The sequence below is a fragment of the Chlamydomonas reinhardtii genome, chromosome 3 (genome assembly GCF_000002595.2).
Source record: "Chlamydomonas reinhardtii strain CC-503 cw92 mt+ chromosome 3, whole genome shotgun sequence".
Taxonomy (NCBI): domain Eukaryota; kingdom Viridiplantae; phylum Chlorophyta; class Chlorophyceae; order Chlamydomonadales; family Chlamydomonadaceae; genus Chlamydomonas; species Chlamydomonas reinhardtii.
In genome coordinates this window covers 169,955-195,863 of record NC_057006.1, presented here as the reverse complement: position 1 = coordinate 195,863, position 25,909 = coordinate 169,955, and the positions used below count along the sequence as shown (strand labels likewise).

Here is a 25,909-nt window from a genome sequence, read left to right as displayed (position 1 = left end):
TCCCCTCCCCTCCCCTCCCCTCCCCTCCCCTCCCCTCCCCTCCCCTCCCCTCCCCTCCCCTCCCCTCCCCTCCCCTCCCCTCCCCTCCCCTCCCCTCCCCTCCCCTCCCCTCCCCTCCCCTTCCCCTCCCGCCCCCCCTCCTGCCTCCCCTCCTGCCTCCCCTCCCCTCCCCTACCCTCCCCTCCCCCTCCCCTACCCTCCCCTCCCCCTCCCCTCCCCTCCCCTCCCGCCCCCCCCTCCTGCCTCCCCTCCTGCCTCCCCTCCCCTCCTTCTTGCTCCGTTCTGTGAGTTTGGTGGTTGCTTCGCCTGTTTTTTTGAGGCCCCGGTCTACCCTTGCTTTGCCCCGGAGGGGTGCCCTTGGGTTTCGGTGGCTGCTGCTCCCCGAGCCCCCAGTCCACATGCAGGGCCCCCACAGGGCCCTCGCCGGACCGTCTCTTGTAGTGGCGCATTCATGCCATGGATGAGCCGGCTGGGGCATGCACGGCTGTGGTGGCTGGGGCTGGCTTTCGGGCTACGTAGTACGTACCAGTCTCGTGCAGAAGTGCAGGCGCGGGACGTGCCGAAGCTGGCGGAGGGTTGCACACTGAGGACTGGGTAAGGGTGGGACAAGGGCTTTGTATAGCTGACACGATATGCGGTTTTCCCCTCGCAAGGGAAAAGTGGGCTGTGCCCACGCCACGCCTCCAGTCTGAGGCCGCAAGCGTCTACCTCCTCTGTCGGACAAAGGCGGGGTCAGTTTGTCCAGGCACGGACCGCCTGCCAAGTCCCGCTGTCATGCACAAGCACAGCCGGCAACAAACCGAACCGCGGGAAACCCGCTAGCCACAACCCTCCTCACTGCTGAGGCCTAGCACATACTGCGCGGTGCCATGCTCGCCAACAAAGACCCTAAACAGTAACCAGACACCGGCCGGCAACCTGCTGTGAGGGACAGACGCACTCAGTGAGAGCCGGTGGTGGGGATGCAAGTGATTGTGGGCCGTAGTAGTGCGTGATTTCAGAGTGATAGTAAAGAAAGCGTGAGTGTGTCGGACTGGACACGGTGTTTTTGACGAGCTGCAGAGGAGAAGGGGGCGGGCGGACAGACGCACCTCAGGTAACTGTTGCAGTGAGTGGTCCGGACGTGTGGACATGTGAATGATGTGAGAAAGGGTGTCAGCTTTGTACAGCTGAAGAATGGTCTGAGCCCCGCAGCATCAGGGAGGACTGACTGCAAATCGGTGGACGGACGATGGGTCGATGGCGCCACGCCCAGTTCCATTTGGGGGCGAGGGCAAAGGCTCGGGCCACCAGTGCGGGGGCGTTCAAGGCACGGCCAGGGTGTGCGCATTCCACACGCCATCCACGCGTGCCTTTCCTTGCCACACATAATTAAGGCGCCCCTTCCGCCCCTAGCATAATTAACAACTGGCCGATGCCCCACACCGCTACGGGACTGGGGCAAGGACACGGTAACGCTGGGTCTGGGGTCCTCATCGCTGGCAGCCAGCAAAGCCGTGATGAGCCTCCTACCAGCACATCCACTTCCAGCTGCACCGCCTGCGCGCCAGGGCGTGCGGCATCTCATGGCGCCAGTCCTGGCAGCCGCAACCGCTGGCCAGCCTGGGCCAGCGCCTGGCGCCGCGCCCTGAGGCGGAACTGCGGCAGGCCCAGTGCTTGTCGTGGATCGTAGCCATCATCAAGGGATGCCGCCTGTGTACAGATGGCAGCGGCACCGGAGCTGGATGGAAGACGAGCCGCAAACATAGACGAAAGGGAGACCCATGAGAGACCACGGATAGAGATCGGCGCCAGCCACGTGCCCCTTTTGTATGTGTTTGCGGCTCGTACCGGATCACGCAACGTGCAGGAAAACGATCACCCTGCTCTGGACCCCAGAGGCCAGAGGAAGCACAGGACTGACACGCGGCCCAGCGCGGCCCACGCTCCAGACACGGTACCCGCCTGGCACCCCGCTGACAAATATGTGCCTCTAGAGTGCAAGCATGGAACCGGAATCTGAAACCCGGAACTTCAGCAAATTTCTGGGTTCGTTTCGAAAGCACTTCGCTATTCGTTGCCCGTGTCGTACGGCGGGGATTCTAACTCTAACTGGGGTCCCCCGCGGTTACATCGTGCTGGATGGATGCCATATGACTACTTATTACTTGTAGGGCGCTAGCGGCCTCCTAGGCAATGTCGGCGAGGGAGGACGGTGCCAGAGGCAATCCAGGGCCCGCGTGCCCGCCCGATTCTCACACATCCTAGGTTTCTTTACACTAGCTACGCGATTCGCTATATGTTACGTATAAATCACTTGCGTGATTTTGACAGGGTTCGCGGATTGAGCAACGCGCAACCGGAGTGTCATCCTGGGGGACTTGCTCCGGACTCTGCCGGGACTGGTTCCAGGAATGATTGCTGATATGTATAGCTTCTTAGTTCTCTTAGGATAAGGCACAGATGGTGCGGCTCGCGCTGCTCGCGCTGCTGGTTGTGTTGCTTCAGGTTGCGCTTGGCCAGCCATCAGCAATAAGGACAGTATTTATAGAGTCAGGACTTGACTTTGTTCGCTCTTTGGCGGACCCCACAGTTGGCACATTAGTGTTGCCACCCGCATGCCGTGTGCGCGTCAGCGATTTCAGCGAGTTCGACGATGTCATCGTTGTTACAAGGAATTACACGATGCGGGGTCTGTCGGCTACCAGGTGCGTGTTCGTGCTGCTGGCTGCTCAGGCAAGCTCACCAAGCAGGCCTGACTAACACCTGCTTGGCCCTGACTCGCCTGCTCAAACCTGCCGTACGCACGGCATGCCACAGCCCCTCCATTCTGGATCTTGGCAGCCCAGATGTTCGCGGCAAGGTGGGCTGGGGGCTGGAGGCCATGGGAAGTGGTTGGGAGTGGCCAGGCCACCGCTCGTCGTGTGTGAGCCCGTCCCAGGTGTGGTGCGGTGGGGCGCTGCCGACCCACTCGCAGGGTCCAGCTGCTCCATCAGCTGTCCCTCGTGGGGGGGGGCGCTCTAGCTCTAGCGGTACAGCAGTACACACAGTGCCGCCACGGCCAGCTGTGTGCCTGCCTTCGCCTTCGCCCTCACCGCGCGCCCGCTTGGCGTGTCCTGCTGCTCCCACCCGCCGCTGCTACACCCCCCCCCTGCGCCCTTCATCCAGGTCCGGCTGGCCAACGGCGTGTTCGCCACCATGCGCTGGGTGGTCCTGACCCACATGCGCGCCGGCTCAATCACCCAGACGCCGGGGTGGGTCGGGGAGGCGGGGGCGTGGGGCTCTGGAGCCAGCAGGCACAAGACTGGAACGAGGACCGGGTGGTCTGACTGGGCAACATTTGTGTCGCTCTCACTCCAGTGTGTATATTGCCAAGCCCCCATGTCAAGCCCCCCTTTTATGCTCATCCTCCCTCGCCCCCACCGGTGTGCGGCACGTGCACAGGCTGGACATGTTTGCGCCGGCGATACCAGGTCCGCACACGCGCGTGTGTGTGTGTGTGTGTGTGTGTGTGTGTGTGTGTGTGTGTGTGTGTGTGTGTGTGTGTGTGTGTGTGTGTGTGTGTGTGTGTGTGTTAGAGAGCACAAGGAAAGCATTACGCGTAGGACAGTGTATGCGATGCAGAGTTACGGCCGCGGATTACGCGGTGTGTGTGTGTGTTAAAGAGCACAAGGAAAACGTTGCGCAAAGACAGTGTATGCGATGCAGCAAAGCGACGGTTTACGGATGTTACCTGAAGTTACCTCGCATACCTGCTGCTGTGAGCCGCCGGTCTTACCAACCGGAAATCGCGCAACCCCCGCTACTCTAACCTCGAGGGGGGATTAGTGTCCACACGCTCTCAAGGGTGCAAACCCATGCATGTGCTCACGGTACCGTGAGGCCCAGGCACTCCTACAATTCCTAGCTCCGCGTCGCTACTCCTGGCCGCTAAGTCCAAGCTCCCGCCCAATCCTCGATGAAATTCTCACCTACGAGCGAATAAGAAAACAACAGAGCACAGGGCGGCAGCAGGGGAGTGTCACGAACAAGAGCGAAGGAACATGTTAGCGCGGCGGCGCGCGACGAGCAAGAGCAAACACGCAGCCCACTCCCAGCCCAATTAACTATACTAGGGGTTGCGCGATTTAGGAAAGAGACGGAGGGTGGGCGACCACGAGCAAGTAAACAGGCGGGGGACGGCATGGGCGCATGCATGACGGCAAATGCAAATGGGGTGTCAGCACCATGGGCCGGCGGGGGCTGTGTGTGTGTGTGTGTGTGTGTGTGTGTGTGTGTGTGTGTGTGTGTGTGTGTGTGTGTGTGTGTGTGTGTGTGCGTGTGTGTGTGCCGTTCTCCTGCTTTCCATAACCCAACGCCGCGCCGCACCTGCTGCCCCCGCCCATGCCCCACCACTCGCTAACTCCCCGTGCTGTGCATATTAGTCTCCTGGTCTGCCTGTTATGCCCTCTGCATCTCCACACTTGCTTCTCACGGCGGTGCGGCGCTCCACCACCCCGGCCCCCTGCAGGCGAGCTGGCGACCATGCATCTGGACGCCAGCTACACACTGCCCGAGGTGTGCTTCCCGCTCTCCATACTCAGCGGGTGAGTGCGATGACGCGGGGGTGGTGGTGGGGGTGGGGGGGAGGGTGCACCGGCCGCAAGGGCGGGCGGGTCGGCTGGTGCAGGGGTATGCCCGCCCGGGTTGCGGTGTCAGGCGTGTGTCCGCACTGCCCGCTGGCACTGCGGCTGCACTGGCGGCCCAGCCGCGGGAGGAGGGGTGCACGTCCCGCCCCCCCCCCCCCGCAACAACCTCCGCTGCAGGCCCTGTCGCCCACACACCGGTACACACCGGTACACATACACGTCTTCTTTGCGTTCTCAGCTGCTCTGTTTTCCTCACCTCACATGCCCTGCACACGGTGTTGAACCGCTATTCTCGCGCTTCCCAACCACCCCTGCCCGCCCCCACCCCCCAAATGCGCCCCCACAGGCTGACCGCCGCCTTCCTGCCTCAGCGGCCACCGGAGCTGCCCGGCAACACCTCCTTCGACTTCTCCGCGCCACTGCCCGCGCCGCCCGGCAACTGCTCCAGCAGCCCCGCCGCGCCGCCGCTGCAGCGCTGCTACCTGTACGCGGCGCGCTACGCGGACTTGGCGGCGTACGGCGCCGACCTCAGCCCCAGCAGCGGCCTGGTGTCCAGGAACGGCTACCTGGTGAGAGGGGGGCGAGAGGAGGGGGGGGGGGGCAGCCGTCCATGGAGGGGGGAAGCAGGGATGGGGGTAGCGGTACGTGCGAAGAAGGCCCCCTCTCAAGCAACCCTGCGCCTCTTCACCACCGACGTCGTCCTATCCTTGATCATTCCTGCACCCCCCTTCGGCCCTTCCCCTCTCCCTCTCTCCCTCTCCCTCTCCCCCCCAGCTGTACTTCACGGACGTGCTGGTGCTGTGCTCCGAGGTGCTGGCGGACGACTGCATCGCGGCGCTGGGGCTGGTGGGCTGCTCCACAGCCACACACGCGGCCATACTCGCGCAGCGCCAGCCGCCGCCGGCCGAGCCAGCGGGCGGCGCCACGGCGGGCGGCACGGGCGACGACTGGCCGCCCCTCGCGCCACCGCCGCTGCCTGTGCCGGGCAGGGCCATTGCAGCGGCGGCGGCCGCGTCTGGCGCTGACGGCACTCGGGCGGGGGTGCTGGTCGGCGCCGTTGTGGGAGGTGTGCACGGAGCTAGGGTTGGGTGCACGTGGCGGGGTTGGCCAGCGACTGGGCCGGGGAAGTGGAGGTGTGGACGACGGGGCCGTGAGAGACGGCGCGTGTAGCGAAGTGCGGGTGGGGGCTGTCGTAGCAGGGGTTACGGCCGCCCGCGTGTGTGCCGTGGCCCTGTCGCACCATGCCCGTGTGGCTCAGGACTCGTCGCCCTCCTGCATCCACAGGAGTAGCTGGAGGTGTGCTGCTGGCGGCGGCAGTGGCCATGGGTGCGGTGCTGCTGCTGCGGCACCGGCGCCGGCGATTGCGGCTGCGGGCGCAACTGGGCATGGGGCAGAGCGCAGCGCAGCCGCGGAAGCAGCCAGAGGCGGGCGAGGGCGACAGCAGCGGCAGCGGCAGTGCGCCTGCCAGTGGGGGAGGCACTGGCTCCCAGCTGACAACGGGAGCCCTCACAGCGACGCCACCCCTGGAGCTGCCGCCGCCGCGGGGCTGTAGCTGGGCGGCTCGCATGGCGCTGGGGAGCTGCGGCGGCGGCAGCTGCTGCTGCGGCGCCGCGCAGGGTGGCAGCGCCGCCGCGTGTGGCTGCGGCCTCTGCACGGCCTGTGGCGGTGCTGGGTTCTTTGAGAGCGGCGGCAGTCCGCACGTGGCGGGCAGCCGGACTGCGGCGGGACTGGAATCCTCCAGCGATTGGTGAGTCAGTGGACTGGGGGGCAGGGCGCTGGGCTGGCGTGGGCGTGCGGGTCAGTGCCGATGGGTTGAAGCGGCGCGGGAGACATGCGCGCACTCGTGTACAAGGTGTGGGCTGGGGCTCTGCGGGTGTCTCGAACCTGGCTCGAGACTGTGTTGGGGAGCCAGTCTGCCCATCGGTTATTCCGCATTCAGACGGTCTTGCTGCTCTGTGCGCGTGCCGTCGTGTCCTCCGCTGACTTGCCTGCGTGGTGGTGCCGCCCTGCCGGCCTGCAGCGCATTTTCCACCCTCGCCGCCAGCGCGCTCGCCACCACTGCCATAGCGCTATCAGGCGGCGGTGGCGCCTGGACCCCCACGGCGCGGGGGCCGGCAGCGTGCAACACCGGCCTGCGCTCCACGGCGGGTGCAGCTGGCGCCGCCGGCACAGCCGCAGCGGCATGTGGTGGCGGCATGGCGCCGGGCGGTGCGGAGCCCAGGCCGGGGCTGCCGGAGCAGGCGGCTGGAGGTGGCAGTGGCTGCGGGAGCGGCAGCGGCAGTGGTGGGGCTTGGCCGGCCGCATCGCCGCCGGGAGGGTCCACGGAGGGGCTATTCCAGTGCGGCGCTGCGGCCAGCTCCGCCGCCAGCAGCAGCCGGGCGCACCTGCACAGCTGGGCGGGCACTGTGCCAGGTGCCAGTGCGGGTGCGGGTGCTACTGAGGGCGCAGCCGGTGAGGTGCTGTCGCCGCTGACGCCCCAGCGGCCAGACCTTGACACTTCAGTGACGCTGGTGCTGGGGACCGGCCCGGGCCCTGAGCTGGCCAGTAGGGCCACTGCAGCGGGAGCTGCGGCGGGGCCGGGGGCGGGCCGTGTCCATCTGCTGGCGGGGACAGGCCCTGCCAACGCAGGAAGAGCCATTGCCAGCGGTGTTGTCGTCAACGTGGGAGCAGGAGGAGCAGCGCTGCTCCCGCCGCCTGCAGGCGCCGCAGCTCCTGCCGGCAGCGGGCCTGGTAGCCGCGGCCGCACCGGCACCGGCACCGGCACCGCCAGCAGCAGCCCTGCTGCCACCATGTGCGGCACCAGCACGTGTGCGGCGCGGCCGGAGCTGGACAGCAGCGGCGACAGCGGCGGCTGCGACAGCGGCACCGGCACAGGCAGTGCTATGGCGGCGGTGAACCAGGTCACACTGCTGCCCACAGTGCTGGGGCGGGGCGGCTTCGGTGAGTGCGGTCAGGGGCGCCGAGGGGTCAGGGACGGGCTTCTTGGAGGGGCTCCTCGCATTGGGCGCCGTGGTGACATGTGTATGTCCAAAAGCCGGCTGTTGCTAGTGTGCAGCAGCTGTCAGGTGTGCTGCCAGCCTGCTCCCCAGGCCGTTGAGGTCCCGCCGCTGAGGCCCACGCGCGGCCGTCCCTGCACCTCTCCCTCGCAGGCCGTGTGTACGAGGGGCTCTACCGCGGCCAGCGGGTGGCGGTCAAGGTCATACACGTGCCATTGGCACAGCCGGCGCCGCAGCCATCGCGGCCTGGAGAGGCTGCTGCGGGGGCGCCTGCAGACGCGGGCGCATGGGGTCCGGGCGGCGGGCATGACGGCGACGGCCCGGTCCTGAGTCCCAGTGTGTTGTATGAGTCGCAGGACAGCGGCCAGCTGAGGGGCGTGGGGGCGGCCGCGGCAGCAGCAGCAGCAGCAGCCGCCAAAGGTGAGAGGGCAGTGGCTGCATACGTGCGCGTGCGCAGCGGGTTCACCCCGGCACCCTGCTCCGCCCTGCCTGGGGAACGCGCCGGAGCATGTCGGGTCGGTGCATGCAGCTGAGGCGCCGGCCGTTTACCCTCCCCCGGCCCCATCCTGCTCTGTCGCTGCACCCGCCGAGCCATCCGGTCCCACTCTTGCACACGCACCCCTGGCCTCCCCAGTCCCCACAGACCAAGCCAGTCTTCTCGAGACCGAGGCGCTCCCGCCATCGCCCGACCTGCAGCAGCTGCACGGGCTGCCGGCACAGGGCCAGCTGCCCCAGGCCAGTGGCGCGCCGGGCAGTGCGCAGCAGGAGGCATGCGAGGGTGGCGGCGGCGCGGTGGGTGTGGCGACTGCTAGGGCGGCGGCGGCGGGCGGCGGCGGCGGCGGCGGGCGCCACGGCGGCGATGTCCTGCGGCAGAGCCAGATGGTGTTGGGCGGCCCCGCCGCAGCAGGAGCCGGAGCCCGAGCCGCATCTGGAGGCGGAGGCGGAGGCCAGCCGCTGCCACAAGCACCCCCATCACCAGGACCAGGGGGAGGCTTTGTGCTGCCGCCGCCCGTGGCCTGGCCTGCGCCGGCTCCGGAGTGTGGGCGGGAAGACGACCGCGACGGCCAGCTGGACTCATTCCACCACGAGGTGCAGGTGCGTTGCTGGGGTGCGTCCAGGGCATGTACAACATAACGATGTCATCATTTTCTGGTGTGCTGGTATGGAGGTCGCCTCGCGTCTGGGCGCACCCCCGCATGCCCGACCCGGCCTCCGTGACTGCCGCCGCACGCATGTTCTCAGCCCCGAAGGTCACATCGCACTCTCACTTCCTCTTAACCAGCCTCCCAACCTCCCATCACCCTGCTGCCGCAGATCCTGGGCCGCTGCCATCACCCGTGCATCGTGCAGCTGCTGGCTGTGTGCCTGACGCCGCCGCGCCTGAGCCTGGTGATGGAGGCGATGGAGACCAGCCTGGACAAGCTCATCTACGGGGGGGCTCGGGGCAGCAGCAGCCCGCCGCAGCTGCTGCCGCTGCCCAAGGTGCTGCACATCGCGCTGCAGATCGCGCGGGGCCTGGAGTACCTGCACCCGGGAGTGGTGCACAGGGACCTCAAGGTGCGGCTGGGCGGGCCAGGGACGTGCGGCTCTTGCGGCTATTGGCAGGACTCCTGCGCCGTGACGACTTGCAGCCTCTCACCGCCCGCTACCTCCCAACCCTGCCACACACGCACACGCCCTGCAGCCCGCCAACGTGCTGCTGAACGGCGCGCACACCGACCGGCCAGTGGTCAAGCTCACGGTGCGTGTCGGCCAAATGCTTGTAGAGCCCAGCCCGCATCTTTCGCCCATCCCGAAGCACGCTCACTTGTCGTTTTTCTAACGCGGGTGTTTCGTTGTGCACCTGCTGCCCGCAGGACTTTGGTCTGAGCCGCATCCGGCTGGCCACACAGGCCACCGCCCACCCGGAGGCGGGCACGGTGAGCAGGGGCGCTCGTGGGGACGGGGGGTCCGGGACTCGCAGCATCTCTCCCGCGGTTCCTGCGCAATATGACTCGGTGGTAGGGGCACATGCACTAATGTCGCTTGTGTCCTTTGCCTGCCCGTGCCCGGCGTCCGCATGCAGCGCCTTCGTGTCCTCCGGCTCGGGTTCTGGGCCTGGATCACATGCTGACCTTCCTTCCCCCCTTCCCTGCCTCCCTCCCCAGCCCGCCTTCATTGCTCCCGAGTGCTTTGACGCCGCCAACCTGGGGCTGGTCAAGCACCAGGCCGACATCTACAGCTTTGGCGTGGTGCTGTGGGTGAGTGGTCGTGTACTCGTGTGTGCGGGGGGGGGGGTGGCGGTGCGGTGACAGGGGTCGCAGGGAGCCAGCGGCAGCCGGTGAGGTAGGTGAGTCCTGGTGGGCGCATGTGGTGGGCGCATGTGGTGGGCACCCCCAGCCTCTTACCTGATGGGACCCGCCACATCATCTCCGCCCCTGAACGCCCCCGTCTTCCCTTAACAACTAGTCATGCCTGGAACCCCGCGTCGTGGGTGGCCCCCTACAGAGTATGCTGACCGGCGAGGAGCCCTGGGCGGGTCTCAACATGGTGCTCATCGCGGTGCAGATCAGCCTGCACAAGAGACAGGTGGGAGTTGGGTGCGGAGAGAGGCGCGGAGAGGCATGAGGTGCGGCTGACAGGATGCCGGCTGGGGCTGGGGCTGGGGCTGGGGCTGGGGCTGGGGCTGGGGCTGGGGCTGGGGCTGGGGCTGGGGCTGGGGCTGGGGCTGGGGCTGGGGCTGGGGCCTGACTGGATCCGGGAGCTTCATGTCGGCAATCGGGGCAGGGCACAGCACTCGCGGTCGGCAGCATGGGGTTGGACCCGCTCGTCCAGTCATTGCACGCAACCCGTTCGCCCCCATCCGACCACTCTCTGCGCTACCCTGTGGCTGATGCCTTCCTTGCATTCCACTTCGCCGGCGCGCTCCTGCGAACGGCCCTCTCCAACGACTTCCAACCCCCAACCTCTCGGACCACCCCGCCCCCGCCTCCGCAGCTGCTGGTGCACCACCTGCCCGAGGAGCGCTGCCCGCACAAGCTCAAGCGCCTGCTGTGAGTGCCAGAGTAGCGGCGCGGCGCGGCGCGGTGCGGTGCGGTGCGGTGCGGTGCAGCACACGCGGCCGAGGCGCAGCTCCAGCATACTCGCATCATGCCATCTGATTGCCATCATACATCACCACGCAAACCACACACACACACACACGTATAAGATATCAACAACATTTTCACTGCTGTGTGGTCTCCAATTGCATGCGTTTTGCGGCGCAGGTGGCGGTGCTTCGAGTACGAGCCGATGCGCCGCCCCGCGGTGAGCACACCGTGCCGTGTTTGCCCCTGTGTGTCACACGCGATCCCGGTGCTCGCACCGCCCCCCCTCTATCCCTCACGCCGTCCGTGTGCCTGGAGATCCACTTCCACCCAACCCGGGTTCACTCGGGGGCGTGCCCATACACGCCGCACCGTCCAAAGACCAAACCTCGTCTAATGCTCATACATGACGTTTATATGTTATGACTTGCTGTTTTAGTCCCTGGAGCGGCCTGTCCGCTCACCGAGCTCGCAAAATGCAGCGACATGCCGCGACAACGTGCACGAAGGGCAGCGTTTAGCCCTTGAAAAGCCGTGCAAAGTGCTCCGTATAGTCAATAATAGACACGGCAATGATAGAGCATTGAAAATGTGGCGGTGTGAGGGACTCCGGTCGCGAAATTGCTGGTCGGCAGAGCCTCGCATTTTGTCCCGGGGTACATTCCAGTGCAATATTGGGTATCTTAATAACATATTGAGTGAGTTACTGCTCTCTCCAGCACACTTTGGCCCGATCGGACCGACATGCGCCCATCGGGTGCATGGCTGGCGGGCCAAAACCCGCCCATTTCGACCTCAGGCGAGCGTGGACCGCCCTCCCACTTGACCAGCAAGTCATTACTACATGTACGGAGGGGCTGAGAGCGTGGGGGACTCAGGGGAGACCAGTTTGGCGTCGTGAAACCCCCCCGGCCCACCCCCATGACCCCCCGCACGGGAAGGGCCGTACGGCAGTGGTAGTACAGTCGGACGGTGAATCTGACACGACAGGCAGGGTTGCATAGTTCGTAGTATGCGTACTACGTATTACGTACTGTACTACGTACTGTACGCTGCCCTCGTCGGGGTAGGTAAGGTTGGTTTCCACGTCGGACTGTACTACCACGTCTAAACACGGGTCCAAAGGTTGTCCAGTTTTGGGACGGTGCCCCAAACTGAAGTGAACCCGGGTTGCTTCCACCCGCCCGCCTGCCTCCCGCGCACGACGTCACGGCACCCGCCCCGCCCCGCTCCCCGGCACTTCACACTACTGGCGCACCACGTGCGTGCCCCCGTCTCTCGCTCACTCTCTGCTGCTCCCCCCCTCCCTCCAATCCCCTGCAGGCCGCTGACCTGGTGAAGGACCTGCTGCTGCTCCAGGAGGACCTGCAGCGCCGCGACCTGCGCCTGCAGCAGTAGCAGTAGGCCCAGCAGTAGGCGGCTGTAGCAGCTGCAGCCGTAGCAGGAGCAAGAGAGGGAGCAGCAGCAACAACAGCAGGATCAGCAGCAGCGGCAGCAACACCAGCAGTCAAAGCAGCATTGGCTAGCGCTGCAGTGGTCCACGACCACGACCACGACCACGGCCGGCAGCACAGGGTCCGCTCCTCTGGCGGCAGCGGCAGCGACAACGGCAGGGTGGTGAAGCAGGGACAGTATGCGTGAATTTGATCATTTCGGAACATGGCGAGTGAAGTTGTCAGCTGGGCGATCAGTGATGGGGTCAGCCAGGGAGCAGCAACACGTTTTGTGAGCGGTGGGAGGGGCGCAGCCTGCGGGGCACGCAGTGACTAGCCGCCGCCACGTGGTGTCGTACTTTACACTCCTGGCACAGGACAGCAGGAGTGAGGGTTGCTGTAGCACGCGGTTGCGGCGTGTCCAAGAAGGTGTGAGGGCTGTACCTAAAACCCTTACAACTGTATCAATGTCCTATTACATTACGATACTCGGTAGAGTAGGATCTGGAGCGGCGAGACCCAGAGCAACTTGATGTGTGCGAGACATGATATCCACACAACAAGCGGCACTGTATGAGCAACAAATCAACCGCTTCAGCAATTGCATTGTACCGGCAGCGTGCAGGTTGCAGGCCGTATGACGTATGACGTAAGTTGTTTAGGTTTGCATTTGCGCTGCCTAATAAAGTGGCGGTTGCTGGATGATAGCACCAATATTGCGCCAGGGAAGAGCACGGGTGCGGCAGCGGGGGATTGCCTCTGTGATGCCGGGCGGGTGGACGGCACGGGGCAGTGGGGCGCACATGTGCAGGCGTGCATGCAGGCATGCAGAGCAGCGGTATTAATGGAATGGCGCTGTGGACAAACACAGCAGTGTTTTGTCCTTTTCGAATTGAATGGGTGAAAGATTACTACTGGCGAACACTTGGCGGCACTGATCACGGCACCCCTGGCGTGGGCCTCAAGGCGAGGCCCTGCTTTCTCAGGGCTGGAGGTGGTGGCGCGCGGATGGTGTCTGAGTGATGCCGTGTGCGGCACAGGGCAACAGCGGCAGTGTGTGTGTGTAGTGCATGTGCATGTGTGTGTGTGTGTGTGTGTGTGTGTGTGTGTGTGTGTGTGTGTGTGTGTGTGTGTGTGTGTGTGTGTGTGTGTGTGTGTGTTGTACCAGGTGGTGCCCCTAATCTTGTGCCCTTTACTGCCTCTTTAAATTGTAGGCCCGGCGCGGGGTTGCCCTTACAGTGCCAACAGTTGTAGTATCCCCTATCCAACATTGACGATTATTCTTCCCGCCTCGTAAGGCTGTCCTGCCCTTGCAAAATTACGTTTATGGCGATCCAACTGCATAAGAAGACGAGGGGCGGTGTATGCGTGAGCGGGTAGATGCTGAACGAAACATGGCTCTCTTGTGTGCAAGCTCGGACGCCCGGTCCTGCCAACGGGGTTGCCGCGCTCAGCGTCCGCACTTCATCTTTGGTTACTTCACCCTATGGGTGTCGTTTGAGCCACAGGCGCGCTGGTGCATGGCTGGTGGGCAAGGCAATGGCACTGCCCGTCATTGGCGTGACACGCAGTGCAGGGGCGTGATCGCGGTTCCAAGCCTGTCGCTGAGCGCGCGCGGGCTCACAGCCCCACATGTGCGTCGGAGGCGCAACGTGTTTGATGGCCCCCGCTGCTCTTCAGTCGCGTACCGCCGCAGTATCTCCGGGCTGAGCGCTGATGGGGAGGCACCCGTGGACACATTCGTTGCTGCCCATAGCGGAGGCTGTGATTGCTTCAGGCCCGTTTACTGGCACGGGGCCGTACGACAGTTGCGCGAAGGCGCTTCAGTTTTGAATTCGGTGTGATGTATCCGAGTACAGCAGGGGAGAAGAGTGGAGTACAGGCGGTGTCTGCCGAACAAGATGAAGCCGGGCAAAACCTAGGTTTAGGACATCAGCACATGGCGTGTTTTGATGCCAGGCTGCGCCGCAAACGCACGCTCACACCGGTAGGCCGATGGCTGCCTGCGCCCTTGCCTGCGCCCCTCACACCCGGCGTGCTGGCCCCGTGCCCGCGTCGTCAGGAGCATGCGGAGAATGCGGCGAACGGCGTGGCGGTGCTCCTCGCTCACAGGGCCAAGGACGCATTGACAGGCAAGGCAAGCAGACATGGGGTCCGAGCGTGCAGCCAGCCAAATAAGTCACCAAGTCACGTGTTACAGCCAGCTTAAATATCTCGGTCCCGGTGATGCTGTTTTTGCCTTTATAATCAGCCATGATGACAGGTGGCGGGTCCAGCACGTTCAGAAGCGGGCGTGCAGCTTGGGTACGGAATGCGGGGCGGGGGGGGGGGCGGGGGGAAGCGAGCATTAATTATGCAGCATAAATCTGACGCTTTGAGCCCTGAACCTTGGTGGCCGTGAAAGCTATCTGGCAACGTCTTCAGGCGGCAGGTTGCCGCCGGCAACAACGCGGTTCTGGCCAGGGAAGGTGACGAGGGAGGTGACAGGGGAGGTGTGCCGCGGGGGTGAGTGGGGTCGGAACGGGTCCGACACCGGCGACCGGCGACCAGCGACGAATGAAGCGGTTGTCGGCGGGTCGTAGCCGTAGCCGCGACGTCGCCCCGTCAATTGCTAAGTGATCATGTTGTTGTGCACTGATTTGCCAATGTGCTATGTAGGGGCCAAAGCAACTGTCGCTTATTCATGTCGCTGATCAGCCTCCTTCTGCGTGCGTTCTTCGCTGTAAAATTGCTTATATGTATTGTATGGTGTAAAGCGACTACTTTGCAGGGCTATCGTGTGCCCATGCAGCGCTTGCGAAGCGCTTGCCCCGCAAGCGAGCTAGCGCTGCCCCATTGAAGGATTGTGCCTTTCTTGTTAGCATGCATCTATTGTTCTATCTGATCAGGGCAAAGCTGCAGAAACAAGAGACCCCATGTTGCACCTTTTTTCCCTGTGCATATTTCCCGGCTCGCGTCAATGAATTTAGGGCTTTCATGATACAATGATGACAGCGCAGTAGGTCTGCCGAGTAATGACGCGGTATTCAGACACCCCGTCTCGCGCCTTTTTCCCCTGTGCGCATTCTGCTAAATCTTTTGAGCCATGAACCTGCGGGCTGCGAATGGCTACCTAGACATCTCTTCGGGCGGCACTATCTCGCCGGCACTGCGCTGAAAATGATTAAACATCTTTTCGGCGCTGACCCAGGGTCGCCGACTCAGTCGGAATTGTAACCCTAGTTTTCAGCATAAAGGCGGCCCTGTCGGACCGCTGCAAGGAGTCTGTGATGTGATTTGGATTTGGATTTTGTGGGGTGCGAAACCCGGTGGTGTGCTGGCCCGCGCTCTGCTCCTTGCACTCAAAATGCAATTTTTAGACAGGCTGCCGGACTAGGCCTCAGGAGGTCAGCGCTGAAGGGAGTGAGGTCGGCCGGTCGGGTGCCGAAATGCGCACCGCCGGTAGGTTGTGATGGAGGCCGAGTCTCGCGATCTTCCCATGACAGCGAGGTGATACAGCGAAGGTTAATGGTGAACACAACAGGTGTGACGCACATGCTGCACAGCTGCCAAGCTGGCGCCAGGCATCACCAGCCCAAGTGAGCCCACCAGCGTCGGTCAAGCGCGACCCTAGGCATTAAAAAACAGCGCGTTGCGTAACCCACCACAGCAAGGCAGGAACATGCGTACTGCAGGTATGGAGTCTTTGGCATGCACACCAGCGTGAAGTCCAAGGCAGTCCGGTGGACCAATGCAACAGCTGTCAGGTATGTCCTTGCATTGCCCGCACATGGGCATGAAACAATCAAATCACAATGAAGGAAAGGTGATGGCAGGGTGAGGAACCGACCGGGCGCCCAGGTGCCCAGTCCCTAGTCCAGGCCGTCAAGGGCCGTTGGCTCCATAGCAGGTGCCACCGGAGGGTGCGTGGCGGTAGCCACCAACACAGCGGTCGCGGCCGCCGCAAATGCAGCAGCCTGCAATGCGCGCTGCTTCTCTGCCAGAGCGTCGATTTGGACAAAGTTAGGCAGGCGGACCGGTGTGAACAGGTCGGGCCGGAGGGGGCCGACCAGGCGCAGCAGCCGCCGCTCTGTAACGCGTGAGAGCATGACGTACAGCTGGCCGGGCGTAAACACACTGCGTGCGTGGATGATGGTGCCGCCGGTGAGCGTCGCACCCTGCGGTGGAAGAGGTAGACAAGGGGGGACACGGGCATTCGAAGGGGAATAGGGGGTGACAAAGCACCAAGTCTCCCGCTGCAAGCCTCCCTAGAACCTGGCGAACGATGCAGTAGGGGCCCAGTGCAGCAGCACCCGCACCTGAGAGCGGTGGGCGGTGATGGCCCAGCCGAGTGTGAGCGGCAAGGCGTGCTTGCTGTACTTGACGCCGCTGAACCAGTTGTACTCGCTGGTGCGCCGCCCAACCCACAGGCTCTTGCCGCTGTCCGTCAGCCGCACCTTGACTCCGGATACCTGCCGCAGGCCGTCATCGCGCGTCTCATAGCTTAGCTGCGTGACAACACCCGCCGCACCATTGGCGGCGCCCTTGTGCAGGTCGCAGTTCTCCACCAGCACCACGCGCGCGCCCACGGCCACCTGCTCGATTGTTCTGAAGGACGGGTCGCGCAGCCAGTTCTCCAGGCCTGCCTCTGCCACCGAGCGCGCCGGAACATCGTGCTGCAGTGGGCAGGGCTCCACGCTGCCCACCGCGCCGGTCGCGGCCAAGCGCTCAAGGATGGCGTGGTTGTAGGACTTGGCGTCCTCCACGTGCGTGCACAGCACTGTGGTGCGCTCATCGGACAGGAGTGCCACCATGTCCTCTGAGATGTAGTAGGGGCTGCAGGCGGCGGGGTCCGGGCTGGCAGGCGTCAGCGTCGTGGCGGGGCTCCACCGGCCAAACACGGCCTCAAGCTCAGCCGCCGTGGGCGGGCGCACGCGGATGATGTCCAGGAAGGCCGCAAACTCCGGGTCCTTGGCGTGGCGCACCGAGGCGGGAAGTCGATACTTGGGCGCCAGGCCGAAGAAGGGGTTGGACGCGATATGGCATGACTCACACAGCGGTAGGTGGTCAGGCCCGGCATCGGCGGCTTGAGGGGCCGCCGCCCGCAGCACAGCCGCAGAGTGGCCCGCCCTGGCGGCGCAGTTGCAGACGGGCGGCAGCTGTGACAAGGAGGGCATGAGCAGGAACAATGGCGGAGGGAGGGTGCTTCAGTGGCATGGTGGGCGGAAGATGTCATGTGCGGGAACCGGCCCTCCATGCACCGTACTATATGCACACCTGAGCGTGGTCGCCGACCAGGATGATCAGCTTGTCAGCCAGCATCTCATCAAGGGTGGCGTAATGGCAGGCATGGAAGATACGGGTGAGGATGAGGGTCAGCTGCGCATCCGTCATCATGGAGAACTCGTCGATGATGAACACATCAGCCGCGCGCAGGGCCTCCGCCTTGGGGTGCACGTCGGAGCTGCCCAGCACCCAGCTCCTCATGGCGACATTGCCGGAAGGCAGGTCAAAGGCGCCGTGGTTGGTGGTTGCGAAGGCGCTGAGGCGCACGGCGGCAGCGCCAGTGCTAGCCGTGAGCATGACAGTCTTGCCCATCTGCCGCAGCTGGCGCGTCAGCTTCTTAGTCGTGAAGGTCTTGCCGCTGCCCGGGCCGCCCGTGAGCACGATGACGCCGGCGCGGTGGCGCAGGATGGCCTCCACGGTGGCGGCCTGCGCGTCCGTGTAAGGCATGGCGTCCAGGTCCTCGAACTCCGCCGCCAGAGCAGCCCGGAGAGCAGCCGAGTCCACACGCGCAGCCGCGCCGCCGCCGCGCGGGTTGCCAGCACCCTGCGGCGGGTCGCGCAGCCCGCCGTAGTTGACAGTGAAGGTGGCGGCCTCCGGGTTGAGCTCGTCTCCATCGTCGGTGGCCTCAGACGGCGTGTACTTGCCCAGCAACGCGGCCAGCAGCGCCTGACGCCTCTGAGCATTGTACAGGTGGTAGTTGGCGTAGCTGCAAGCGTGGTGGGAGGGTGCACAGGCAGGTGCGGGTGTAATGTAGCAGGTGAAGGTGCGCCAGGCACAGGAAGACTGCGCAAGAGCTGGCATGCGGAGCGGCACAACGGCAGTGTTGCGCCCAGGACTGATTGCACCTGCCTGCCCCCGTGACTTTCCTTGAGACACTTTACCTCTGCAGGTGCACCTCCAGGTCGCTGGTGTTCTGCACCAGGCTGCGCAGCCGGCATTCTTCAAAGTAGGTGTGGGAGCCGTTCGCCGCCGAGATGAGTTCGGACTCCTTGGTGAAGGGCACCTGCTGCAGCAGGAGGTTGTAGAAATAGCCCTCAGGATCAGAGGCGGGGTTGTAGTCGGAGAACCGCACGATGCGAGGCTCCTTCAGCTTGTAGACGTTGAAGTGGCGATCCTGTGTTTGGCCCACCAACTCCCCGCCCGGCGGTGCCTGCCGCAGCACGGGGCCATCCCGCTCTGTTGCCGCCGCCACCCCTGCTGCGCGCGCCGCAGCCCCCGCAACGGCTGCGCCTGCTGCCCCTGCCGCCGTGGCGACGCCGATTGCAGCCGCGGCGCCCAGCCCGCCAGCAGCAACGGCCGCCAGGCCGCCAGCGGCAGCCGTTGCAGCAGCAGTGACAGCCGTGAGGCCTGCTGCTGCACGCGGCATGCCAGCGCGCACGCCCCGCGGCGCCTTGGCGGGCACCAGGCGGTAATCACGGAAATATGACGTGAATGTCACGTGCGCCAGGCTGGTGGGGCGCAGCGAGTACACATCAACGGGGCAGGCGCACAGCTTCGCGCCTTGGAAGACCGTGCGCGTGCGTGTGGTGGGCGGGGCGCTGCACACAAAGTCCACACCCGAGGACATGAACACCTGTGTAGGTGAGTGGGGAGGGTGACTGGGGTTGGGGCAGGGCGATGGGCAAGGTAGGAAGGGATTGGATACACCACAATGTTCTCAATCAGGGCATTCTCCCGACAGGGACCACTGCCTCAGGTGCATGCAGACCGGCGCATATGTTGCGCTCCGCAGCGCTGCTGGGCTAGGCACCCACCGTGTTGATTTGGGCGCAGCCCAGGAAGGCAAGCGTGGGACTGAGGGCGGTGGAGGTGAGGTAGGCCGAGATGACCTTGACAAGGTACGTGGCGCCAAACGCAGCGCCCGGCTGGTCCTCGGGCAGCCCCAGCGCGACGCGGCTGGCGGCATTCAGGTTCAGGTTGCCGCATGGCTCGGTCTGTGCAAGGGGGGCAGGGCACAGGGCACAGGGCACAGGGGTGGTCAGCGAGAGAAGATGAAAAGGTGTGCACTCCACCTGCGACCTGACGCAAAGCGTGCACCCGGACGAGCCCTCACCTTCATGGCGTACTTGAGCACATAGAAGCTCCAGTCCGATGAAGTGATGCGCTGCAGGTTCATGTGTGCGCCCCACAGCAGGGCCACCGTGGGATGGTACGGTGAGACGTTCCGGTGGGCCCAGCTGGGCCGGTAGTAGACGTAGCGCCGAGTGGCTGGGTCCACGATGGGGACTGGCGAGTCATGCGGCTTCCAGGGAAAGCCGTAGCGGCAGGTGCCGTGCTTGCGACAGCCGGGACGCTTGATGGGCGTGCAGAAGTGGACCTGCTTGCTCATCACGTGGTCGAAGAGGGAGAGGGCGTGCGGGTCGTCGCTGGGGGGCTCCCAGCACTCGCGGCTGTTCGGGCAGTTGGGGTTGTGCTCATCACACACGCCGTCCTTGCCTATGTACTTGGCAGGGACGCACGCAACGATTTCCGACGAGACACGGTCCACATCGTCAGGATGCACCCACAGCAGGATGTGGGCGTGGAGGGACTGGCGGCCCTGAACTTCGTAGCGCGTCACGTTGTGCTGGACGCGGCCCAGCACGCCACTCTCGCCCTTGCCACTGGCTTTGCTGCCCCGCCGCACGCGTAGGATCTCACGCATGAACATTTGGACACGACGGTGAAAAAGGTAGGCATTCTCGGCGGGAGCGTCCCGCCAGGTGGCGCCACTGCAGAATCTGTGACAGGACATGGAGCCGCGGGTTACTAAGAGGCACATGAGGGAACGGGGTGAATGGTCAAAGGCGCCCCTGGGTCCGTCCTACAGCACACGCTGGGCGCCACCAAAGCAAAGCAAGCGCGCACTGTAAACATGGCGGGTGGTGCTCACTTGCGGACCATGTCCTCCAGCGTTTCCACCTCCTCCCAGCGGGACGTGGAGAACTCGTCGGCGGTGAGCGTGAGGAAGTGGGTGGGCAGGCCCCACCGGTCCACCAGCGCCAGCAGGTCTTGAAGGTTGCGGCGGTGCCAGGACGGCGTGTTGGGCATGGTAGACGGGAGGCTGTACTTGATGATGTGCTTGATGAGCTTGGCGTCACTGGCGTCAGGATGCCGCTTCCGGTAGTCAGCAATGGCGCGCTCAAGCACCACCTGCGCACGTGGGCAGGTACAGTAGGGCTTGGTGTGAAGGACGGCTGCAAGGAAGCACCAGCAACAGGGAGCGTGCGGTGCAGTCCTGCATGCACCCCAGTGAGGTCCTACGCACGCAGACGCTGCCGACCCTTCTGGCCTACCTTGGTGCGGTGGCCGCCGTACAGCTGAGTAGTGGTTCGCACAGCGAACATGAGCAGCAGGTATGGCTGTACGAGGGTCCACACTGACAGGAAGCAGCGGGCGCGGAACTGCAGGTACTCACTGAACGCCATGGCTGACCCGCCAAATGCACCGGAGCCAAAAGGGAACAGGTATGGGAACATCGCCAGCTCCGCGGTCAGCAGCAGGTCCTGGCCGCTGACTGCCGCTGAGGAGGCGGCAGCCGAGCCGTCTGGCAAGACGATGACCTGTGGCTGTGTGAGCCCGTCGCCTCCGACGGCCAGGGCCCCGCCCACAGCCGCTGCGCCCAGCAACCCAGCGCGTGGTTGCAGCGTGCCGGCCGTATAGGATGTGGGCGGCGCGCGGAGGGAAAGCGGCGGCGGCAGTGTGGGCATCACCGCCGCCAGCACGCGCTTGCACATGTCGTTGTGCTCAGGCAGCATGTAGGCTACGGGACTGCGGGCGATGGCATCAGCAGCAAAGGATGCCACCGCCTCCGGGCCCAGGAACGGCTGCGGCGCGTCCTGCCCGCGCTGTTCTATGACGGACAGGTACGCCTGGTAGATGGGGTTGAACGCGAGGCTCCACCCCAGCACCTCCCGCACGCCATCTGGCACCAGCTGCGCCCGTTCAGCTGCGCTGTCGTCCCACGCCAGCATTGCCGCGCCCACTGCGTGCGGCTGCTGCAGTCGTGCTGTGAAGTATCCCTTGGCGTTCGCCGCAAACCCCGCGCCCACGTTGACCAGTGACAGCAGCATCTGCAGCGAGGGCTCCAGCCGCACCACCTGCCGCGCGTAGTCGGGCGTGTGGAACACCACGTGCTCCGCCCGGCCGTCCTGCTGCTGCTTGCCGGCACACGTGGGGCAGAGCATCCACGTGCCGTCCGGCGCCGCCATGACGCCCGAGTGCAGCGAGTTGTACAGCTCGTGCGGAGGGCGTTCCCCAGGTAGAGGCGTGCGCATGCCCCACTTGGCCATCTCATCCCCAGTTGGGTAGGCCGTGAATCCACACAGCGCGCAGCAGACGTAGACCGTCAGGAACTGCCGCAGCGTGTTCCAGCGGATCGCCCAGCGGCACACGTCCCACGCCCGCCGGCCGCGGCCGCGCCAGCTGCGCGCCCAGAGCCCATCCGGGTGGCGGCGGTGCACAGGGGGGCCACCGCCGCCATCCAGGCCAGCGGCGTGCTCGTTGTCAGGGCCGCCGCGAGCGCCGCCAGCGCCACCTCTCCGTTGCGCAGGAGCAGGCTCCGGTGTGCCGTTCTCTGGCGGGAGGCACAACAGAACGGTTTGGACAAGGATTCGACATGTGTTTGTCATGACCAAACAATCCGATGAGGTGCAAGGTACTTCTGCTGTTTCCCACATGCATTCACTTGCCTTGCCGGAGTTGCTGTAACCGCTGCACCTCCGCTTGCAGCCGCGCAGCTGTTGCGGCGGCTTTGACGGCGGCAGGCGTGAGTGTGGTGAAGGCCACGAAGCTGGTGCCGACTGCAGAAGGGGCGCGAGGGAACAGGCAGTGTGACGCGCGGTGTCAAGGGTGGGCCCGTCAGGCGGCAGGCACATCAAGTTTGCGGTACCGGCAGTCACTACGTTACCCCAACGTCACTACGTTACCCCAACTCACAATTGAATCTAGGGTCATCCCCACGCACCTGTGCTGTCTGCTAGCGCTGCCTTTGTGCGCGCTTCGATGGCGGCCAGGAAACCTGCGCGGTGCGGCTCCGCGCATTCAGCTCGGCACCGCAGCACCAGCGCCACCAGGTCCTCCGGAGTTGCCACAGCCAGTGCTCGTGATGGCTTTGCACGCGGGCGCTTGAATGATGCCATGCCCAGCCGCAGCTGCCCAGCAGCCTGCCATCGCACGACCAGGTCGTGGCAGTTGGTTTTGGCTAGGTGCGGCATCAAGCCGTGCACCAAGGCGCTGGCCTGCGCCGGCGCCCGGTTCCGCCAGAGTGTGGCCACGTAGTCAGTGAACGCTGCATGGCATAGGGAGTCGGGATAAGTGTGGGGACACTCACTGTCAATCACGCGACTCCATAAGCAGCCCCTGAGTGCACCCCGTCACAGTCACAGAGACACACACCTGCCAGGGCGGCAGCATTTGCTGCAGGTGGTGCCCGCGGTGGAGAGGCGGCACTCCCCCCTGCAGTGACACGGTGTGAGGCGTGTCAGGGATATCACATGCCAGCATTCGTACCGTGGCCACGCCCGTTAACGCCCAGACATACCTGCCGCTGCCACGCCGGCTCCTACTCCTTGCGGCGGCGAGGGGTGCGGTCCAGCTGTGGCAGGTTGCGCAACAGGGCTAGCGGCAGGCCCGCCATCTGCATAAGGAATTGCTTGAGATGAGGACACGAATGGACACTTGTACGACGCACCCTTCCCCTTGCGTCCTACCTGTGGCCGCGGCGTCCGGCACAGCACCGCGCGCTGGCGGCACGTTCGCGGGGCGTGGGGTTTCGTCGGCCGCGCCCAAGGTGCCGGGCAGGTCCACTCTTAGTAACTCTTGACGCAGAAGTATTTCCTGCCGACCGTTTCTGCTTACCTGTTGTTCCCAGAAGGGGGTTCAGCAGCTGGGCGACTTCGGCGACCCGCGCGGCATCCGCACCGGCAAGCGAGCAACGCTCCAAAAGTTTTGAAAGCTCCACCGGCGCTGTGATAGCCAGCTGCTTTCGCCCGGACGCCAAATTGCGCGTGGGGAGCCTCCATTTCCCAGCGTGGTTCCATTTGTTCACTGCACTCCTGCTCTGCTCCAAACTCTTGCGTCCAGCGAAACATAGTTCGACAATGGCAGCTGCGTGCGCAGCTTTGAAACTTTGAGCGTGCTCCACGAGGGCTTCCATTCTAGCATGCTACATTTCCGGGGTGCGAAGTTCGTGAAGAGTTGTGCAATACGAGATGCCGAAAAGGATAGTATTCACAGGTAGTTGGAGCCGTGCCCTGTGCGTGCGCTTCCAGCTTGCATGTCGCCAGTTCGAACTTGCTTCGGTGACTGCGTATCTCGTGCGTTCACATAAATGCTGATTGTTCGCTCTACAATACGAAACCAATCTGAAAGCAACATGAGTCCATTCTGCAGGGGAAGACTTCGGTGACCCGCCGGGGGACGGGTCGGTCGCAACCCGGCGATTGGTGACTGAGGAGCTCCTTAAAGATTCGGTTGTGGAAGGTCGGTAGCCAACTGGGGGGAGGGTGGTTTCCTTTCGGGCCGGAGATGGTCCCTCTTGACCTGGGTGCACGGGCACCCTTGCTTGGTCGGATTGTCCCTTCTTTGTAATATCGCAACCATAAAGATCATGATACGGTGGACCGGTCGTTTCTCCTCGCCTGCCTTGAACGTATGGGCGTGGGGGCCGGCTTCTTGACGTGGGTGTCGCGGCTGCTGACTGACACGCGTGGGGCGGCGCTGGTTAATGGACGTGTGTCTGGTTGGGTGCCGCTGGCGGCAGGAGTCCGGCAAGGGTGCCCGCTGGCCCCGCTGCTGTACCTCGCCATTGCGCAAGCCCTGTTGTCGTGGCTGCGCAGTAAGGGGCATGGCGTGCTTGCTGGTCTGGCCTCGGCTTTGGCGTCTCAGTATGCGGATGATTGTACGCCGCTTCTCGCGGGCATGCAGGCTGTGCCGGGGTTCCTGGCGGACATGGACGTTTTTCGGTGTGCGTCGGGGCAGCGGCTTAACATGTCTAAAGTGGAGCTCCTGGTGTTGGGCACCTCCGCGGGCTTGGGGGTGGCGCCAGCAGCTGTGGCTGGGCCCCCCCTGCCTCCGGGTTGGCGTGTGGTCGAAACCGCAAAGTCGCTGGGGGTGCACTTTGGTGATTGGAAGACGGCCACCCCGCCTGGACGGGGGCCCGCCTCTGCTGCTGTTGAACTACTCCGTGAAGGCAGGAACGGCCATGCAACTGGGCCCCCAGGTTGCGGCGCTGCGGTCTAAACATTTGTTGTATGTGCGTGATGCTGGTGTGTCTGCGGACGGCGCGCTTGCGGCTGCCGGCGCCTTTGCCGGCACTCTGGCCCGTTTGTGGGCGTTAAAATGGGAAAATTATCACAAGGAAGCGTTGTGGCGGGTGGCGGCCAATGCGTGCTGGTCGTTCCCCAAAAATGCCGCCCAGCGTGCAGCTGGGGTGGCAATGCCCCTGTGCCGGGCGTGTGGGCGGGATATGTGTGATGGGGACCGCCGGCACTATTTTTGGGACTGTGTTGTTGCTCGGGCGCTGCGGGAGAACATGGCTATGGCAATGCTGGGGTCCCCTCCTGACACGGCTGATGACTGTTTCTCCCGTGCTGACCTTTGGCTGGTGCAGCCGCCTGCTGGGCTGGCGCCGCCGGTGTGGGATGTAGTGTGTTTGGCTGCGCTGTCTGCCCTTGACTCGGGCCGGCAGCAGGTGATCATGACTGGCTTGCGTGTGCGTCGGGCTCTGACGTCGGCGGAAGTCATGCGCATCAGTGTGTCCGTTATTGCTGATTTCTGGGGCCGGCTGCAATCGTATGTCAGTCTCGGCCTCCGCCCGAAAGCCTGGGCCACGGTGCCTGCGCACCATCCGTTCCTCTCGCGGGGTGCAGGTGACTGTGTGCTGCTAGTGTTGCCTGATGATGTGGGCTCCCCGCCCCCCTCGCCTTAATTTGCTCGTGGGTGGTGGGAGCGGTGTGCCTCTGGTGTGTGCGCTGTGGGTGTGGGGCGTCGACGTGGGCGTCGCCGGACTACGTGCCCGGTGTACCTGCGTTGACGCCTCGCCGGTTTGATTGCGCCTCGTGCGCTAGTGCGGTTTGCTGTACGTTGGTGGGGCTTTGGCGGGCTTGGGCTTAGCTTCGACTCGCTGTGCAGCTGCCGAGACACGCTTTACGCGAAGACCTGTTGCACGGTTGTGGAAGGTCGGTAGCCAACTGGGGGGAGGGTGGTTTCCTTTCGGGCCGGAGATGGTCCCTCTTGACCTGGGTGCTCGGGCACCCTTGCTTGGTCGGATTGTCCCTTCTTTGTAATATCGCAACCATAAAGATGGACTGTCCCTTCAATTGTAATTCGCATCCATAAAGATGGGTGTGGGGCGTCGACGTGGGCGTCGCCGGACTACGTGCCCGGTGTACCTGCGTTGACGCCTCGCCGGTTTGATTGCGCCTCGTGCGCTAGTGCGGTTTGCTGTACGTTGGTGGGGCTTTGGCGGGCTTGGGCTTAGCTTCGACTCGCTGTGCAGCTGCCGAGACACGCTTTACGCGAAGACCTGTTGCCCGGTTGTGGAAGGTCGGTAGCCAACT

The 25,909-nt window shown here is 64.4% G+C and overlaps 2 protein-coding genes across 2 annotated transcripts; one reads left to right on the top strand and one right to left on the bottom strand.

Annotated features, from left to right (window-relative positions):
* The first annotated feature begins 2,288 nt into the window (after window positions 1-2,288).
* Window positions 2,289-14,094, top strand: CHLRE_03g144264v5 (uncharacterized protein). The gene is made up of 19 exons (XM_043060373.1): window positions 2,289-2,687; window positions 2,800-2,842; window positions 3,148-3,233; window positions 3,424-3,452; window positions 4,490-4,565; window positions 4,954-5,176; window positions 5,382-5,673; window positions 5,892-6,354; window positions 6,628-7,547; window positions 7,757-8,023; window positions 8,238-8,698; window positions 8,918-9,160; window positions 9,288-9,344; window positions 9,460-9,522; window positions 9,751-9,843; window positions 10,091-10,171; window positions 10,580-10,635; window positions 10,852-10,891; window positions 11,995-14,094. Exons 1-19 carry the CDS (start codon window positions 2,665-2,667, stop codon window positions 12,067-12,069), a joined length of 3,591 nt encoding a protein of 1,196 aa, XP_042925502.1. The 5' UTR covers window positions 2,289-2,664; the 3' UTR covers window positions 12,070-14,094.
* A 1,499-nt stretch (window positions 14,095-15,593) lies between these two features.
* On the bottom strand, window positions 15,594-23,688 carry CHLRE_03g144244v5 (uncharacterized protein). The gene is made up of 14 exons (XM_043060372.1): window positions 23,208-23,688; window positions 23,060-23,092; window positions 22,891-22,986; window positions 22,746-22,805; window positions 22,315-22,638; window positions 22,040-22,150; window positions 20,645-21,924; window positions 20,242-20,501; window positions 19,423-20,089; window positions 19,124-19,303; window positions 18,251-18,942; window positions 17,361-18,075; window positions 16,403-17,242; window positions 15,594-16,261 (listed from the first exon to the last, which is right to left on the bottom strand). The coding sequence occupies exons 5-14, from the start codon at window positions 22,562-22,564 to the stop codon at window positions 15,956-15,958; spliced, it is 5,301 nt and encodes a 1,766-aa protein (XP_042925501.1). The 5' UTR covers window positions 22,565-22,638; window positions 22,746-22,805; window positions 22,891-22,986; window positions 23,060-23,092; window positions 23,208-23,688; the 3' UTR covers window positions 15,594-15,955.
* Window positions 23,689-25,909: the final 2,221 nt, after the last annotated feature.